Genomic DNA, 20,629 nt, shown 5'->3' on the forward strand with positions numbered 1-20,629 from the left:
AGCATTCACAAGGCCAAGTTCAGTTTTTAGCACCAACAAAAATTACTTTTCAAAAAGGAAAATGTAGCTGGAAAAATCTGTTAAAATTTTTAAATTTGATGTCAACAGAAGGCACTAAAATATAATTTGAAAATAATCTCAGAAAAGATTTAAACAAAACAAAGATGGTAAAGAGAAGAGTTCAGTAGTCTGAGCACATACTGCTCTTAGGCTCCAAGCTTTGTTCACAGCACCTTGTGATTCCAGCTCCAAGGTATCTGATGCCCTCTTCTAGACATTGGCACTTGCATTCACATACACATATTCACAAAGAGTCACACAGAGTTAAAAAAAAATAAAATATATTTTAAAGCAGTAACCACAATTGTTACACAAAAAAGTGGAGTGTCAAGGCATGATGGCACAAATAATCTCAGCACACGGGAGGCTTGACACATTAAGATCACTGTGTGCAGGACCATTCCTGCCCATATAGACCTAGCCTCAAAACAACTTGGCAGACAGCACAAACTAAACAGAAGACCAGTAATAGGGGCATACTAAAACAGAATCTGTAATTCATGTTTAAATGGTGAATAGATACCAAGAACATTTATGTGCCGAATTTCAGCTTAGTATAAATATATAAGAGAAACAGAAAACAAGAATACAGGGGATCTCACCAGTGTTTTAGAAAAGAACAAGTGAAAATACTTTTTAAACACTAAGATCAAGCCAAAGAAGTAATCAGTGATTTTAAACATTAAAATGCCCCTTTCAATGTTGAATAGAATAATTACTCAATAAAGTAGGAAATATGAAATTGAATAAACACAAGAACCAAATAGTGGAATACTTTAGAAAATAAACTATAGGTAGATGAGTAGTGAGACAATGGAAGTAGAATGGGGAATTTAAGAACATAAGAACAAGGAAAAAAATGACAAACAAGAAGTCCCAGTCACCTAGAGGCTAAGTGAGGGTTACTAGAGCTTATAGTTCAAGACTAGCCTGGGCAAACACAACTTAAAAGAACAAGAAAGAATAGATCTACCCCTAAAACACCCCTAGAGGATATTAATAACATGCTTAAAAACAGATATTAAGTGTATCCTCATGATGCTAAATGTTCATTCAGACATAATTGCAGAATATATAAATTTTCAGAAAAGGAAAATTTCCCAAGATTTATTTAGAAACAGAACCCTGCCCAAATGAAGAAGACACGCGGAAAGAGGAAAACTAAAAGAATTACTTTCAAGGAAACAGGATTGTCAAGTTAGAAATAAAACAGCTTTAACTTCTTTAATCAACAGTTAATTCTTGGGACATATATTTTAAATAAAAACAGCTTTCCAGTTGTTATTCTGCCAATGAACATGCTAATCAGTGCCTGGCTGAGTTAAACACAGATATCAAATCCTAAGTATTTAGTCAATAGTACATAGCAATATTAAATTCTTAAATGGATGGCTTACTTATATCTTATTATTTGTTATCTATTAGGACATGGTAGTGTATATTAAAGGAGAGAATCTATATGAACATTGTTAGAAATTTTAATCCGATCCTATTACTAACACATTAAGCAGTTTATCCCTAATCTGTTTATCCATGAAGTCTAAAACTCTAAAAGTTAGACATTCATAAGATCAGAAAAGATAAATCAACTCTATAAACTACTAAAATGATAACTAGGCAATATGGCTAGATTTTTATTTTAAATAGTAACTTTCCTATAAAGAATCATGCTTAAAATATTACAATGATGGGCCTGGGGAGATGGTCAGTGGTTATGAATAACTACTACTCTTGGAAAGGACCCAAATTCCATTCCCAGCACTAACATCAGACAGCTCACAACTGTCTGTACTACAAGGCAATCCAACAGCTGGCCTCTGTGGGCACCTGTACTCATGTGCAAATGCCCAAAACCTCACAATACTTACACGTTCATTTCTAAAAGCAACAAAATACAACCTGAAAAAAATTAGTATATTGAACAACAAATAAAAATTTGCAAATTTGCAGAGAACGTAACAAAATACCATCTTACCTTCTAAATGCCAAGCTCACCTTAACAAAGTTTGACTTAGTATATTTTCAATTAAAATGGCTAATGGGTAAAATGACATGGAGAGACAGGAACAGAAAACAGAAAAGGTGAGAAATTTAAAGTTCTCTTTGTTTTTGTTTTGCTTAAGTGCAGTCTTTATATAGCCCAAGATGGCCTCAGGAACTCAAAGTGTTGCTAGATGACACTGAACTTCTGATCCTCCTGCCTCCACCTCACAAACACTAAGGTTATAGTTGTGCACCACCACATACATTTTATGCCAGAGATCGGGATCAAAGCTGGAGCTCTGGGTATGCTCCAACAAATCCGCTATATCCCTAGATAGTAAAACTTTGAAGCTCTATACTGTAACTAATTATCCAAACAGGTTGTGGATTTTGCCAAGAAGAGGAAATATAATAATAAAAAACCCAAACACAAGTTCCATGAAAAGCACTTTCCTAATGTGCAGGCCTCTGAATTCAACATCCAGTCTAAAAACAAAAAAATAACATGTACACAGGACAGAAAGATCAAGATAGAACATCACAGAAACCTCAGAAGATATTTAAAAGTAGGGGAGAACAAACTGGTGAATAGATGCTGTTGATATAACTAAGTATAGGCTTCAGAAATAAACATAAAACTGAATCGTTGCCTGACTGTGTCTAACAGAATAAATTCTAGGTATGGTTAGAAACAGAATTCCGTGTGTACTCTTGGAATACCAAAAGGGTCTCTGAACACAAACCACAAGGAAAAGATTACTAACTACAGAAAACATCCAGATTTGTGTATAACAAGACATGGAAAGACAAGTACTTTGGAAGACACATAGGTCAGCAAGGGCTACCTTCAAAACCATAGAAATAAAACCTTAGACAAGTCAGTCTACCAAATAATGAAATTCACTAGTAATTAAAGGAGCACAAATTTAAAAGATTGTCACCTTACAAACATAAAAAAACAAAACAAAAAGCCCCTTCTGTGTCCCTACTCCTAAAGACAACTCTATGAAAGGGGAAAGTGTGAAGTTCTAAGCTTTGTCCAACAACAAATAGCCCTCCCCAGCACCACACAAAAAATAATACATGGCACAGTAAATCAATGAGTGGCCTTTTCTAAAGAGTCTGCTTTGAATATACACAAAAAGAAAATACAACTTTAAAGATGCCCTGGGATTCTTACAGAAGTTTATTTATTGGCTATCAAATACAACGTTTCTCTTTCCCTCTTAAAAACAAAAGGTCTTTGCATTAAACTGAAATTCTTGCAAAAGAATACGTTGGGGCTGGCAAGATGGCTCAGCAGATAAGAACACTGCTCTTCCGAAGGTCCTGAGTTCAAATCCCAGCAACCACATGGTGGCTCACAGCCATCCGTAATGAAATCTGACACCCTCTTCTGGTGTGTCTGAGGTCAGCTACAGGGTACTTACATATAATAATAAATCAATCTTTAAAAAAAAATAAGCCGGGCGTGGTGGCGCACGCCTTTAATCCCAGCACTCGGGAGGCAGAGGCAGGCGGATTTCTGAGTTCGAGGCCAGCCTGGTCTACAAAATGAGCTCCAGGACAGCCAGAGCTATAAAGAGAAACCCTGTCTCGAAAAACAAAAAAAAAAAAAAATAATAATAATAATACCTTATAACAAATGATGCGGTGGGGGGCGGTAAGAGATGATTTACTGCATGCCCCCATTTTAATAGAATGAGAGCTAGAAACTTATGGTGAGTTGAGACCTACAGTATGCCCTTACTACTATGATCAAAATTTTGTTAGCTTCCATCTCTGGGTGACCATGAAATAGCTTACTATTAGTAACTTCTAGTAATCTAAGAAAAATCACTGGAGAAGTCCTTTGGTAAATGGCAGGCTTATAAAATGATTTCTAATAAGAGAACCATCTAAATACTGTGCTAACCGGAAATGACATTTTAATGACTTGGTATCACAATCACTGAATGTGGCCTTTCTACACAGGAGCCTTTTAATAACTGCAGATATGAAATGCATCTGCTGCCACCTTCTAGTGTCCTAAGTAAATTTTTTCTGTGTTTTCCATAGTCAAAGAAAACAGGCTTTGTTTTTGCTTGTCCAAACAGGTGTCGCTATAATTCTGGCTGGCCTCCAATCTCAATAGGTAAAACACCCTAGCCTCAAACTTCTTGCCTCTGCCTCCCAAGTGTTATGAATGCAGACATATGCCAGCAGTGTGCCTTGGCATACAAGTTTTTAAGGTTTTTGAGTTTGTTAGGGATTAAACCTGGGCATTATACATGCTAGGCAAATATTCACTGAGCTAGCTCTAGCCCTTAAAAAGTTATTATTAGTCCAAATTATTATTAACTTATTAGTTTGGTCTAATACTGGTCACATTATTAACAATTTTCCTAGTCATAAATTGGTATTGCATAGGCATGGTAACAGGTCCCTGTAATCCTAACCGCTGGGAGAATTAGGAGCCAGGGAGTATAAGGCCATCCTGAGCTACAGAAAAAGCAATAGAATTAGATGTGGTGTACAAGAACCACATAAGCAATCCAGCTATCACAAATAAATCAGAAATAAACCTTTCTTCAGCTGCACTGTGGAGGTTAATCATTCCATTTGGTAGGTCTGGTTCAGCTTTAAAATACCAAAGCCAGCATCCCAGACAGTATATTCAAACCTCTATTTAAGTTCCACTTCAAACCACCACCTAGTGTGAAAAATAATCAGAGCAGGAGTGGACTCACAGCAAAGTCACCAAAACCTCACATACAAGTGCTAGCCATTTCACTGAGAAATGGTTTTCTCAAACCTTGGTAATTCTTATGAACTAACAATATTTAAGTAAGTTTGTTTCCATCAATGAATTTGTGGTTTTGCTTCCTCATGGAGCCTTATTTCTCCGTTCAAATTTCCATTTATATTCACTTAAGCATAGAATATTTAAACATTTGATGACTAGAGAAGCTAGTAGACATTAACAAATTCTGCCAGCCTCATCTATATGTGGTTAAATATCCTCGATGATAAGTCACTGATTATGTATTTGCTAACAGAAGTGGAAGTTGTTAATCAATCACATTCTACAAACCATTTAATCAATTAACTCTCTAGAATTATCCCTTTAAATTTTCAGTTTACCAACAGGTAACAATTGAAGATTTGGAACATACTGAATTTTTCCATGCAGGAAAAATTGTGAGGCAGAAAAACATCACAGGAGGACTGTGTTTCCATAGGTCAATCTTATGTTCATTTTCTTATCTGCAATGTGACTTGATTCTACCCACTTAGAATTTTATTACTTTAAATCTTACCCAAAATACAGCCTTTAACTAGTGATTTCCCAGCTCTGTTCTTAATCCAAACTCACCGACCTGAATTACCACCTCTCAGCACTGCATTAATACTTCATTGATGCGTCAACATGTCATGAGACATCTTTTCATGTAACACCACCCTGAGTCTAGACTGTCCTGCAATCACTGGCCTTTCTTCACTATGGTTTAATTGGCATCCCCCTTTTTTAAACATAGGATATAGTTACACAGTCTTAGAAAACACACATTATTAGAAGAATTAGTTCCAATTTTCTATTTCAAGGCCAATAATTTCCCTGACTTCCCAGCCACTCTCCCAACATGGACATATATCTGAAATGTTTAATTAGAAAAACTATCCAAACACAAGTCAATTTTATATAAAATATTTAATTTTTAAAACACAGACTATTCATGTCACATAAATAGTTTCAATTTTAGGTTAGCTGCTTATGGCCAGCAGATGTACCAAATGTGACAAATAATAATTTAGATACTGTCACTTATAGGAAAGTCTAAAGCTCTAAGACTCACCATATTAAAATTTCAGAGACTTGAATACTCTATTTTGCTAAATTTCAAAACATTTTTTTCACTTCCTCTACTGTTTTATTAAGTTGTTAGTACTCTGTATTCAAATAAAAGCAAAATATTTTTTCTTCCATTAATTTTTTTCTTTCACCAACAAAATACCATCAAAAAATAAAATGGTCAACTGAAAACTCATTTTTAATACGCATAAACTGGAAAATTATCTTTAAAATATTCTGTCACCAAACAATAATGTTTCCTGAATGTTTGTAAATGCAGGGTCACAAATCATATAAAGGGCATGAAGCTAAGCTGCTTTTCATAACAATTCTTCCCTACTTAATATTCCAATGGAAAAGGTACTAAACAATTGAAATTGTCAGTTGGCACACTCAGTTTCCCAGAGTCTGTTATCTTCTAATGATGAAGGTGATGCTGGCTATTTACCTTTGGTTCCTTTTCAGAAATATAATTTTGTTTTGTGTGTGTGTGTGAACGTAAACATAGTGAGACTTGACAACATCAGAGTTACTCTTTCTTGGTTGATTCTAATAGAATAGCACTGCTCTAATCTGGCAGAAATTATAGTAAATTTCACAAAATTGAAAGGAAGAGGGAAGGTTTTCTCTTTGAGTTTTCTGTTTGCTTTACTAAATTAGATCCAGGACATGTTTCTACTTAAGTTGACATTTTCTTAAAATTATATAACTTAAAATATGGTGTTTGCCACCCTCCTTCTGTGGACTTCAATACATTTGTTATGTACCATATGTATTTATTTTATGAATCGTTATACATACTTGCTTCAAAACTCCTGCCCACCAAATAGAAACTGGGTCAGTATGACAGCCAGAAAGAAAGGAGCACTCTAAAATTCTCATTCAGCTACTACTTTCAACCACTTAATTGATCAAAAAAAAAAAAAAAAAGTTTAGTACTTCCCAGAAGTAACATGAGGTTCTGAGTTCTCCCTTTCTTTTCCTCTTACACCCCTACCAAGAGAAGGTAACAGTGAAAGTCAACACAGCCAAAGACAGGCACAAGAGGACAGTGTGACAGGCAGAGGGAATGGACCTAACAGAACTGACCAAGCAACTCCTGAACGCGGAGAAGCTCCCTGCCCCGCCCCTTCAGCACAGTACAGACTCCCTTAGAAAGACAGTGGTGTGAAGGCTAATTTCATCCGCAGACCTTAAGCTTACCTGTTAAGGCACTTACTCAACCCCTCCCCACCCTACCCATAGTTTTCATATAAAAACCACTATTTCATTTGAATGAATTTTCCTGTGTTATGGTAACCTGAAAAAAACAAAACAAAAATAATGTTGACCATTTTTTATATAAAACTGTTGCATCAAGAGAAAGGTTGTGTTTTATTTTCTGAAATGAGCACAAAGTACGCCTTTCACAATAACACTGAAAGCAGGTGCAAAGACTGACAGTGACCTTTGACTAAGGTAGCTTTGTAAAAAGAAAATACCAAAGAAATCAGTGCCCTTTCGGATTGTTGTAAAACTGGAAGGGGGAGGGAAGGGGGAGGCTGTTTACATAAAAGTTGGTCCAAACTTACAAAAAAAAGCACAAGTGTGCATAGTTCAGAAGATCTGCAACAGGGCCATAAAAACATTATGTCCCTAATGTTAGCATCCACTTAAAACTGCAAGAATACAAAATAAAATTGTTAACTAAAATCTGTGACGATGTACAATCAATAGAGCTAGTTTTAAGAACAGCATGAATTTAAGCAAAGATTTTTTTTGTTGTTTTGTTTTTTTCGCTATTGTATGCAAGACCCTTTCCACATAAAAATAAAGCTGTTGTTGAATTAATATTATTCAAGTCTCTTGGATTGCTGCCTGAAATTGCAGCTAGAAAAGTCTTTCCAGATAAAAATGATGTGCCTGAGGAAAAACAGATACTCAGTATGGTAACCCTCTGCCTCGACCTCTGCCAGCTGATGTGCTAATGTGTCCCCTGTATCCTTGTGAGTATCCAGGTCCTTGGGCAGGAGAAGTCCAGGTCTGTCCATGCATGAGGCTAGGGCCACCTGGATTTTCCTGTAAGTTACCACCATAGTTATAGTTGTGCATCTTTGCTGGCAAGGGATGAGTACTCTCTGGCCCTGTGGAAGGGTCATTGCTGTTTGTGAGGACTGTGATAGGACCATGGCTATATTCAAATCTATGGTCCTTGTCTCCACTAAACAACATGGGACCAGCGTTGAGGTAAATGTCTCCATATCCAGCTACTGAACTGGGAAACGACTCAGTAAAGGCAGAAGTTTGAGGTGGACCACCAGTGTGAGATGAAGCAGTACTGTAGTTATCCAGAGACTGAATATCTGAGTTTCCAATGAAACTACGTGCTTCCAATGGTGCAGCAGCGGAGCTACTTCCTAGACCATCACTGCTAACGTAAGGAGCGGCCGAGAAAGAAGATCCAAAGTTGTCCTTATAGTCTGAACTGGGCACATATGTGTCTCCTGTGGGATAATCGATACCACCTTCTCTTTTGGGATCATCCTGGGGCTGATGCTGAGCAAGCAGCTGTAAGAGGGCTGCCTTCACTCCAGCATGTGGGTCAGTTAATGAAGAACTAGTGGTAGGAACATGCTGGTTTTCTGTCCGATAATCTAGGTCCTCCTCAGTAACTGGTGGTGGTTCAGGAGGTTCAGGAGGCCGTTGATCGGGAGGCAGAATTCGAGGCCGGTCTGGTTCTGGTGTCAGCTCCAATATCCTCCTGTCTTGGTGCTGGATGAGGTCATCTTGCCCTAAGTAAAATAAACCCAAAAGTTACCATGGAAAATGAAATATTCAGAACGGTCATACATTCCACTTTTGACAAAATACCAAAGGATATCTCACAAGTGCTCATGTTACCCACTACTACTTAAGATTATTGAAGAAATACACCATTCAACTCCACACAGTCGTACTGAATGCTTGAAGAGCAAGATTCTACTATACACACAACATTTAGTACCTTTTGTACTAAGAATAGAGTTATTGTAAATTTACCTTCGGAAAAAAGTATTGTATTCATAATAATATCCTACATGGACAATTTTCTAAACAATCTACTCCAGGAAGTAAACAGAATAGAGAACCACTTCTCACAAGTGACCTGAAAATGTCTTTAACAACTGTCACTGAGCAGTCAAAGCTATACGTATCAACAGCTCTGAGCCAATCACTCACCGGATCCAGGAGTGCTGGGTTCTAGAGGAGGCCTGAGTTGCAATGGAGCTTCATGTCCGGATCCATTTTCCCTCTCCTCTAGCATGGCATCTTTCTGTTTGGACTGTTGGGCCTTTATTAACTGAGTCAAGAGGACTGCAAATGCACTCTGCACAGCAGCCTGGGCAGCATCAGTCTCCACTTTGGGCTGGGTGGTCTGTGAAGGCTGAGCTCCTCCCAGTGATTTTGAAGACTCCTGTTGTGGTGTTGATGGATCTGTCTGTTTTTCACCTGTTGCCAAAATTCCAGCAGGAAGGTTTATTTTATTTAGCTGCTGTTGAGTCTCAGAGTTTACCTTAATGTTCAACACTTGGACAAAATCAGCCATATTAACACTTGATTTAGATTGTAGTAGGTTTAGAAGAATTGCCAATTCACTGTGGTTTAACGGCTGTCCAGGGCCTGTTATTACTAAAGACAAAATGTATTGATTAGAACTGCCATAATTCACAGTTTTCCCAACCCCCATAACCTCTTCATTACACAATATTAGAATTCCACTTGTGGAAGAGTTATGAAACAATGTGAATGAGCACTTCAGTCTACTCACCATCATGACATTCAAAATCTAACTACAACACAAGTCAAGACAGACATTAAAACTACAGTCTATTTTAGGTAATTAATCTTTAGGAATTTATTTTCCAAAAGAAAAAGACTACCACCAGAGCAGATTTAACCATGAGCTGTAACTGTATGAGAGAAATGAACAACGGAAACTCTAACAGTGCCAGCATTGTTAAGCATTTGTAGCCTTTATCCTCACAGCCACTTTATAAGACAATAAATAATACCCATTATCCTAAAAGTGGATAAATTGCCAAGATCCTGGATTCTGAAATTTAACTGAATGCAGTCTCTGAATTCTTTATTATGCCATCCCACTACAAAAATGAAGTTAACTGTTGTGCAAATAACTTTTTAGAAATTAAAACTAATATTATAATACTATAATAAAAATATCTTTTGATTCGGTTTACTTTCTTTAAGAAACGTTAAACCATTTTCAGTTAGAAAGACCTACACAAACATACATATTACATATCAACTTACTACCAGTAAGACACATCTAGTTAGTTTTCTTCCTCCAATACTCAGTTCTTCAGGAAAACTGAAACTCAATTTTTTTTAATTTTATTTTTTTTTTTTTTAACTGACGTCCTTTACTGTTCTTTAAAGCGGTGAGAAAACATGGCAGAAAATTTGAAAAAAAAAATAGCTAAATATATAAAGCATAAACAAAGCAATATTTCAAAGCTATCAAATGTAAGCAAAACCTTGAAACTCAATTTTTTAAAACCTGTCAACTAGCCAACCATAGTGGCACACATCTTGGGGGGCAAAGAGTTTGATGCCAAACTACTTGCAAAGAGAGTTCTAGGACTCTAGACAGACAGGTAGATAGATATGAATGCAAGAAAGAAATAACTAGGTCTAAATAACAGATTTCAATCTTTTAAAATACAGTCTTAGTAAGAATGATGTACATATAGATATCTACCAATGGGATAAAAAAATTCCTTTTGCAGTTTTGGCTATCTTTGTGTTTTCTATGCCTTAATTAAACACTGAACTAAATCTGCTAATGTTAATCAAAGACCCTTGACTGTTGAACTAGACAAACAGGAAAAAGAAATCTAACCAATCACCACAAATCCATGATTTGAGACTGCTTGTAATGTGAGTTGTGCTGGCACCAACAATAAAGTAATGCCCAGTTCACCTTTTTGCCATGATGTTTTAACAGGAGAACAAACACATTCAACACAGGCTGCAAAGCAATGTGAACAAAACAAGCCAAAGAAGCATTACTGACCAGGCGCTACATTTGAGTTGCTCTGAGATTTCAGCTGTGCGGGTGGCAGCACACCCTGGGGTGTGTTAGTTCTGCTGTCATCTAAGCCCAGAGACAGGTCCTTTCTAGGGGCTTTGATTGTAGAAAGATCATCAGTCATGCCCATCTGTTTCTGTCTTCTTCTCTTTTTACTCCATAATTCATGACAATCTTGCCACAAAGGAAGGCTGAAAAAAACAGATCAACGCTAAATCACAAATGCCAAAACAAGAAATACTAATGCTACAATGTACCACGAAAGCCATTCCCTCCCACAAACCATTCTGGAAAGCTTTATACAAACATTTAATAAAATCCCATCCATACTTCAGGGTTTTAACTTTACTGGTGGACTAATTATTTTTCTTTTTATTTGTCCTAAATTTTTATTGTTTAAAATTGTATTCATGCATTAATGTGTTTGAACAAGTACATTCCGAATCTCCCCACTAAAGTTCCTTTCCTATCTCCCCTAAATCTCTATTCCCTCCCAATTTTATGTGTTTTCTTTCTCTCTCTCTCTCTCAAAACTCACTAAGTCAACTTAGTGCTACCAGTATGTGTATGGGTAAAAGGCTACCTGCTGGAATATAAATATACTCTAAAGGGGCCATATCTCTGAAGAAAAAAGGTAACTCTCCCTTTCCCAGCAGCCATAACTACAAATATCTCCTCAGCTGGGAGTGAGCTTTCATGACTAACTCCTTCCCTCCATGCTGGGATTTTGTCTGGCTTGATCTGAAGTGGGCCTTGTGCATACTGTCACAGCTGCTGTGCACGCATATGGACAAGTACCCTAGAGATGAACTATTTTTGTCTTCTGAATAATCAATAAATACTTGTTCATCAAAATTATGAATATATATTAATAAAAGCTATTAGACTAACTTTTTAAAACCAACTATAGCACACTGTACACTAAACAGGAATTTTGAAAAAGGATGCAGAAACATGCTATTTGTAGAAGCCAGACAAACAAAAAGGAGAGGAACAGAATAGGCTACAACACAGGATTCGTACAGAACTTTTTAGTAAAATCTTTTCAATTTTTAGTCACATATTTGCTACTATTACCAATTGTTTTGGAAATAAACTGATTCTATAGATGAGTCTCAAGAATAGGTAATCCAGGCACAGAGAGGCTCATCATACTCATCAACAGAATTCTACGTGATCAGTAACTACCAAAATTACCTCTAATTCTATAATAACTTTTCATCTCAATATAATTCTTTAACACTGAACACTAAAAGTAACTTTTTCTGAAAGACAAAAATACTTGATTTACAAATGTTTCTTTTGATTCCAGTAATAACTTACTACTACTTTTCTCTAGCTTAAAGGTGAGAAAATTAAGGCTTGGAAAGGTTAATAAACTTGCCCAGAATATCTAGATTCTTTTAAGTAATGCCATCTAACGGTATATACCTGCTGTCCTCAACTCGGATGTGTATCTCAAGAGGCACATAGGACTTTCCAAGAGTGTAGCTAAGGTTGTGTAAGGGTGCTGCATTTCCACATGGACCCTTTCCAAAGACTGAACTACAAGAACACCCTGAATGCTCAAGTACATAATTCCTCCACAATTACTTTCTCATATTATAAAATAAAGGCATATGCAACAGAATGGTTGAATCTTAGCAATATAATATTAATTTAAAAATGTCATTCCACAGGATTACAAAACAGCATGACACCTTTGTATAAAATGAAAAACAACTACATTTTTTAAATGTAATTTTTTATGGATACATACAGATGGCAACAGAAAATATATACAAGAATAAGGAAACGGGGATGATGGTTACCTTGGGAAGAAGAGGGCAAGGGAACACGTGGGTAGGAAGAAGGGTTATGATATGATTAAAGTGGGTTATTCTCAAGGCTCTAGCTTTTGCTTGGTAGGCTCATGGCTGCTTATTAACATTTAAAATAACTAATTAAAGTAACTAAAATAATAACAGAGAGCCATGCATGGACCAATGATGAGTGACACAAGGATTATGATTAAACCAAGTCTATGCACCTGAGGTCCGAAAACAAAACAAAGGCATACCTCTCAGCCATCTTACTATGGTGCATTGCCTCAGCGTGTAAAAACCTCCTGGAGTAACAAACAAAGGGATAATTTGAAATATTGATACTGGGAAGCTGTAAGGCATCAAAAACCCTCCAAAAGACTTTCCTTTCTGGGAATGTGTTGTGTTTTATGATGTGGGCTGTAGCCTCTGTTGGGATGGTGATTTCAAATATTCTATAGTACAGGTTAGGGTAAATAAAATCGTTACATCTCCTCCATTCTAACAGCCAAGAAATACAGTGTTCTTGTGGAAAAGTAAAGAAATCCAGGTAAAGGATTTGTTTGTTCCCTCCCACAACTTAAAGAGATTCATTATGAATTACTTTAACACTCATCTCTATGAAATATAAACAAAACCTTACAATGATCTAAAATGGCAGATTATTTATGCTGATTTTCTAAACAAATTGGGCATGTTCTCCAGATAACCAAAAGTATGTGCTTCCTGAAGGTTCAAATGCTGGCTCAGCCACTTATTTGCTATCTTGTCAGACAAGTAAATGGACCTCTGTCTGTATCTCAGTTTCTTTTTCTTTAAAAATGAGATTAACAATTATTACCTATTGCCAGGAGACAGAAGTAGTATGTTAATTTTATCAGGGCATCCTTGGTCAAAGCCACTCACAGTATTTGTGAGTGGCTATACTATTTGTGTCTGATATCACTGATCTTCATTCAGTTGTCTAAAAGGTTGTTTATCAAATCATGAAATACTTATTCTAATTATAGATGGTCACATTACTGTCCAAATGTTTAATGCTTTTTATACTGCTGATAAGGTATAGAATAGAGGCCTTTTAATTCACATCTTAGTTATTATATACTTTATAGAATGACAACCCTACTTAGTAGTTTCTCTTAAATATTAAATAGAGGGCACTAAATGTTTATATAACTTTTAATTTAAATATTGAACCGATGTCATCATAACCTTGACTTGCATTCTTCAATGATGTATCTAAAAGTATACATTCCATAACACCTGAGTGTATTGCTATCTTACTTTTTAATAGAAAAGTGCAGTAAAGTGTATCTGATAAAAATTACATCTGAGTTTCAGGGCACTGGCAAGAATTACAGTTTATAAGAAAAAACAAAACAAAAAAAACCCCAAGAACTCCACAAGTCTTTTAAGTCATAGCACAAAAAAATGGTAGAGCTAGTAAAATAAAATGACTAATGTCTAAATGAGCTGGGTCACATGACCTCCTTATTGTCAGAAGACCTGTGGGAGGGAGGAAGCTTTTCAAATGTTCTTACTTTTTTTGTTGCTGCTTATTGAAATGTGTTTTGTCTGCAAATATGTTTATGTAACATATATGTGTTTGATACCCACAAAAGTCAGAAGAGGGCATCGAATTCCCTGGAACTGAGTTTTTAGATGGTGTGAACCACTATTTGAGTGCTAGAAACCAAACCAAGGTCCTCTGCAACCAATGATCTTAACCACTGAAGAACAGTTCCTTCCCTGATCTCATTTTTTTTTTTTGATTAAAAAAACCAAACCTTTAGATACTTAGTGCAGAAATGCAAAGGCAGTGATATAGCTGTGAACAACTTCTTTCAGTGAATGATTATTTGTAAGAACATTCACGAACATAACAAGTAAGTTATAATTAGTGTAGAACTATGTCTCAATGTCTACTAAATAGGATTAGTTCAAAGACATGAAAATTACTATGTGAATTATAGGAAAAGATCTCAGGTCTGTCACTTCTACTAGACTTCATAGCCAACAAAATTCACTGATGGTTTAAAACACTGAAATATGTACTACTAATGCAGTACCAAATATCATATTAATAGTCATAGAAATGTTTTAAAATTAAAATCCACTTCTATACATACCATTGTTTAAGAAGTACAATATCACAACTAATGTAATGTTAGTTACATCAGAATAAAAATGTAAGAAATAATGGAAGTTCAATAGGGAAAAATAAATTCCCAAATGTTTAACATTTGCTAAGTGAATTAAAGGACATTCAGATCCCAGTGGACACATTTACAAGGCTTTACAAGTTTGTATGAAAATAAGCTTGAGACGGCTGGCTTCACAATCCTTTCATGTAGATTAAGTGATGAGAATTAGCATTTATGTCCTCAATAACAGGACAAAATTATATTATATTCCTCTTGATGTAGTCTATCAGAACATGTTCTCTTATAGGTATTATTCTTGCACTGAAAAATGTTACTGTAATCTTGATCACAGAAAACCAATCAAATCCAGATTATGGAATGCGTTACCAAACAGCTATCTTAGGCCTTTGTTGGGACTGGAGATTTAGCTTAGCAGAAGCCCTTGCCAGGCATGTGTATGGCCCTATGTTTGATGTCCACCACCAAAAACAGAAGCCAGTGTAGTGTCATCAAAACCTTCTCTAAGAGTGAGGAAAGATTGAAGCTATATGCTAAGTAAACATATATGTGCGTTCTGAACAAATTATTCAATCCTGACTCCATGAAAGCTTGTTAAAAAAAGAAAAAGTTTTACTGGGCTACTGGGAGACTTAAATATGTACTATGCACTACTAGTTTTTATGATGTTTTATGCTGTATAATAGTAGTATGTGTAGTAAAGTTCCAGTTTTTATAGATTCATGCAACAGCTTAATATTCAACTACTTCAGAAAAAGTTTATAAAGTAATGAAACAAATGTGTCCACACACCAATAATTATTGAACCTAGGTGAAGAATATTCTACATTTCTGCAGAGGTGAAAACTCAAAACCAAAAGTTAAAACCAGTAAAACAAAAACAACAACAAAACCTTTGATATGCTGCTACAATCAAGCCACTTGGAGACTACTGATATATCTAAATAAGCAAAACTAAATGCTAAATATTAAACATTTAGCTCAACAGTATCTGATCTAGGTGAGGTGGTGCACACCTGTAATCCGAGCAGTCAAGAGGCATAGACTGGAGGATCTTGAGCTAAAGGTCAGCCTGTACTATACAACCCAAACTGAGTCAAAAAGAAAGGAAAAAAAAGAAAGTAAATAAATAAAAAAACAAAAAACTGACACTAGTGAATGACTTCTGCATGTCAGATGATAGTTCTTTTTTTAACTTTCAAACTACCTCATGGGCCATTTATATATAGTTCAATAAAATCTTAATTACAAACCCTGTGGAAAATATGCTCAATATGACTAGAAAGTGGAAGAGCCAGGATTTGAACTCTAAAGCCCATGTTTATACATTTAAATTATGTAAATTTCATTACAGCAAAGTACTTTATGACAGAAAAGGCTTACTTTTAATGCTGCTGATCATGTTAACAAATACCAAGCAAATACCTACAAACCTTCAGCCCCTACGGTAGAGAAGCAAATGCACAGGCCTCTTCCCGATTACAGACAAATTATAGGAGCGATATGAAGACTTAAGAAATAAGCTATTCTGATTCTCCAAACCGCATTTTCCCTTCATGATAAGTAAGAATCATTCCAAACATGCTTCTGATACTAACATTCTTTGAAATAATAATAAGGATTTTCTATTGTGGGAGATGTCACAGCTTATTTTCAGAACTTGTTTCTTATCCAACTGACTTCAGTTTGAGAACTGGCACCATCCTTTACCGTATTTGTATTCTTGGGCAAGTTTTTTAACCTCTTTGAGCCTGCTTCCTCCTCTGTTAAGCAGTGGTAATACCTACCGTAGAGGGTGGCACAGAGTAAGCTTGACTTGTAACTCAAAACTGGCTAAAGCAGCACCGCTACAAGCTTGGCCTGACGGCCATATTCCACCATAACAAAATGGTTATGGAGGGGAAACATATCACTACCCAGCATCAGCTAAAGAAATAGTAAAGGCTGTTTTTACTGTCTATGGTGAATTCAACAATAAACAAGCACCTGCATGCTTGATGTGCAAGTCATGTAATTTTATGATGTCTTTCCTAACTAGTTCAACTTCAGCACAGAATCATGGATCATGACATCTAATTAACAAAATTTTCAAAGCTGTCCAGATAATGCAAATCTAAAATGAAAAAAGTCACTTACTCTGGTGGAGGCATTTTGGAGGGTTCCACGTCTCGTAGGAACTCACACTGAAGAGCCTGCTCAGCAGTGCAACGCTTACTGGGATCCAAGGCAAGCATGTAATCAAATAAGTCGAGTGCAGCTGCAGGGATGCTAGCACCAGAGGACACAAGAGTCAAGCACAGTCTTCACACACACTCTGTGCTTCTGTAAGCACTTAGTTTACAAATTTGAAAATTAATTTTAAATTATATTCTAAATACCAATTGCTTTACTCTGATTACCTATATCTTTAAAGTTCTTATTACTTTATTAACTAATAAATTCTTATTTTAATTTATAGAATAATACAAACAGATAACTGCACGTGATATTTTAAAACTAATTTAGTAATTAGTTAAGTATTAATGGTTAAATAATGTATGCAATATGTAGCACAAGTATCAATTTTCAAAAATCATTGTTATTTTTATCCAGTTCTGGACTATTTAGCAAACAATATCCTTTATCACTCTATGAGCAATTCATGGTTATAAATTAAAAACTAACAGCCTCCTAAAATAAAATAAAAACTTAAGCTCAAGTCATAGAAAGCTGTTCCAGTGAAATTTACAACACTATTATTTAAAGTTTTCTTCATGTAAACAAATAAAACCTAATGGTTTAGTCACAGACTTTGAGATGAAAGGCACTTCACATGCAGCAAAGAGAAACGCACAGCACAAGGCCCTAGAAGAAGAGCTGCAGTATGCCTTATCTTAGGTCAAGGTGGCACTTAAGATTTCTACTTTCTTAAGAAATGGCCTTTTCAGCTGTGTGTGCTAGGGCACACCTATGGTCTCAGCACTTAGGAGACAGGCAAGGTCACGAGTTCAAGACCATCCTTAGATACACAGACAAAACAAAAAACAAAAACAAAACAAATTAAAACCTTATAATGACTACAAAAAAAATTCAATGCAATCCAGATATTCAAGCATCCCTTTCTTACAAAACAAATTCTTCTCTTAACTTCCGCCGATATTGCTTCTTTGGTTTCATGGTGTTGAAATATGGCAGTTTGATTACATCAGGCCACACTGCAGGACATGGACTCCCACATATACGGCTAAATAATACAAAAAAGAAAAAAAAGAAAAAAAATTATCATTACAAACTATATACAAAAACTAATAAATATATTTTTTTAAACATCAAGCAGTTCTTAAGGACATAAAAGCTTTGATACAACGTTATGAGAAATTTAAATACTTTAGTCTTCACAATTTAATTTGAAAATTCCCAAATTTCACACATATACATTGGATCTCCTAAAGAACCTTCCTATTACATAAATCTTAAAATATAGGTAATATTGACAATATGTGGCCTGTACATTACAAACTAAACAAGTTAAGGAAGCCATGTCTCACTCTGGTTTTTGGGTGCTGACATGGTCTCTCCTCTCAAACATAGGGTATCTTGATGGTAACAGCAGAAACAGACTTCCTACCCAAATGTAACCACTACCTCTAGATGCAAACACAAAGCACTCTGAAGGTAGTAATCTTGAAATATACAGTTGTACAATTTCAGCAGTGCCACTGTTCATGAGTATTTACACATTTTAATTGTTCTACTCCATGACTATGCCTTGAAATTCCTCAATAGTTTAGTATAAATACACAGGTAATCACATTTGGGAAAATAGGCTTTAGTATATAATAAAAAGTCACAATAATATATGTATATCATTAATAAAACTATCAGTAAGGCTTAATATGTTAAGATGAAACGTGCAACTAGGAATGCCGTATTTTCTGTGTCTTTTCTGCTTAAGACTCAATGTTCAAAACCTCCTCAAGCCTCTTAGGAAGAAATGTTGATCTCTCAGAGAATGGGCTCTACTCTAACAGGATCAAAGGAGGACAGCACCTCGTGCACATGAGCCACATCCCTTCTCAGATCGTGTTTCTTCCCAGGCTGCTCTTCCCATTTCTGTGATTCTATTAGATTCTAAGCAGCTGTATCTGTATCCCAATCACCCAACAAGGACCTCTCTTCCCCAAAGGCCATGAAGAATAGACATTCCTTCACCTGCTATTTTTTTTCTTTCAGCACTTGTCTGATCCTGTATATTTTCATTGTATGCCTAGCTGTTACTCTTGGACCCAGGCAAAATGATGCATATTAATAAAATAGAATATACTAGAGTAGAGAGATGAAAAACACCTTCAACTTCTGATAAAAAAGAAAATTTAAGTGAGAGAAGAAGATTTTTGGTCATAGTTCCAAAGATAAACCATAGCCAGGTGAAAAAGAGAGTAAGAGAAATATGTTATAGGGAGAAGAAAAAGAAAATAGGCACAGGCATTAAAAATAGCACAGAATAGACATGTAACTAAATATATGAGTATAACTAAAATTTATGATGTTCAAGGGAGGTGAGCTGGAAGCACAGATAAACTCAGTGAAGTTTAACAATCCTTCTACAAATGCATAATGCAGATAGACTGAAACAAACTTTAGATTTGAAACCTGTCTTTGGTATCAGTCTAAATATACAACTTGGAAATCGGTTCTTTTGTATAAAGTGATAAATATTGCTTCAAAGCCATGAAATGAATTAGTACCTGCCTACAAGAGCTACAATGAACATAAATAAGCTAACGAGTGTCAAGTTTATGATTACATGTGCTATTGGAAAGTATTAAAGGTGCCAACAGCAGCACACAAGACATCAGAGAAAATCGTGATGTTCTAATTTTAGAAACTTAACATTTCCAGCCTAGAAATAGTCGATTTCCCTTAGTCTTATGTATTTTTTCCCAATAAGACCTAGTGTTACCTGTTAACAGTTTTTCTTTTGAATGTTTTTAGACCACTGTATTTTCTAAGCAGTTAACCTGAAAATACTTATATAAGAAGGCTCAAAACTGGAGCTTTACATATTTACAATACAGATACATAGCACTGCATTATTTAATAATTCTTAAAGAGTGTTAAAATGCTGATGATGGCATATTATACAGTAATTTTGAATTTACTCTCTGCAAAAGCTGATGAATTTTAGTTTGAGAAACACAAAATACATATTGAAATATATTCACAAACAAACACAAGAATTTCCACAAATCTACTACTAAGAATATATTCAGTGAGCCAGATGTGCTGTACAGACAGAGAGGGCCTATCGCAAAAAAGCAAAACAAGAACATGTGTGAACCTTTGTCTACATCCAAATAAAAACAATCTTTATCCTCATCTGCCCCATTTTGTTACCTCTAATATTTTCCACTTTTTTCATTGTTTCTTTCTATAATATAGATCACACCATCTGCCTTATGAAAATATTTGTATATTGTGCTGTATTTGATTTATTCCTACTGCAGATTGAAACCAGAGTGTACTACATGTTAGACAAGTCTTCTACCACTGAGCTTCACCTCCAGCCTAACTCTCTTGAACAAAGCAAATTATAAACAAATCAGTCATTGCAGTATAAGTTTTAAAGCAGATTTTTATTACTATTTCTACCCGATAAGTTTTTCACTTTTAATTTGGACACCAACATGTCAGCATATCCCTCAGCTTCTGACTGAAGTATCACTGCAGATAAAGTAAGACA

General features: G+C 35.6%; 1 protein-coding gene across 4 annotated transcripts in view; it reads right to left on the minus strand.

Moving 5' to 3' along the window:
- Positions 1 to 5,715: 5,715 nt before the first annotated feature.
- Cdk13 (cyclin dependent kinase 13) overlaps positions 5,716 to 20,629 on the minus strand; it is an 89,949-nt gene continuing 75,035 nt past the window's right edge. Inside the window, exons 10-15 of one of the 4 annotated variants that reach the window (XM_029468533.1) lie at positions 18,014 to 18,130; positions 17,044 to 17,175; positions 13,003 to 13,050; positions 10,929 to 11,134; positions 9,074 to 9,343; positions 7,231 to 8,646 (exon numbers count right to left, since the gene is read on the minus strand). In XM_029468533.1, the coding sequence (XP_029324393.1) occupies positions 7,796 to 8,646; positions 9,074 to 9,343; positions 10,929 to 11,134; positions 13,003 to 13,050; positions 17,044 to 17,175; positions 18,014 to 18,130 (1,624 nt within the window). In that variant the 3' untranslated portion in view covers positions 7,231 to 7,795. Of the gene's footprint in view, positions 8,647 to 9,073; positions 9,524 to 10,928; positions 11,135 to 13,002; positions 13,051 to 17,043; positions 17,176 to 18,013; positions 18,131 to 20,629 lie in introns of all 4 variants that reach the window. The other 3 variants (XM_029468532.1, XM_021179987.2, XM_021179986.2) reach the window with 3 other exon arrangements.

This window comes from Mus caroli, chromosome 13 (assembly GCF_900094665.2).
Source record: "Mus caroli chromosome 13, CAROLI_EIJ_v1.1, whole genome shotgun sequence".
Taxonomy (NCBI): Eukaryota; Metazoa; Chordata; class Mammalia; order Rodentia; family Muridae; genus Mus; species Mus caroli.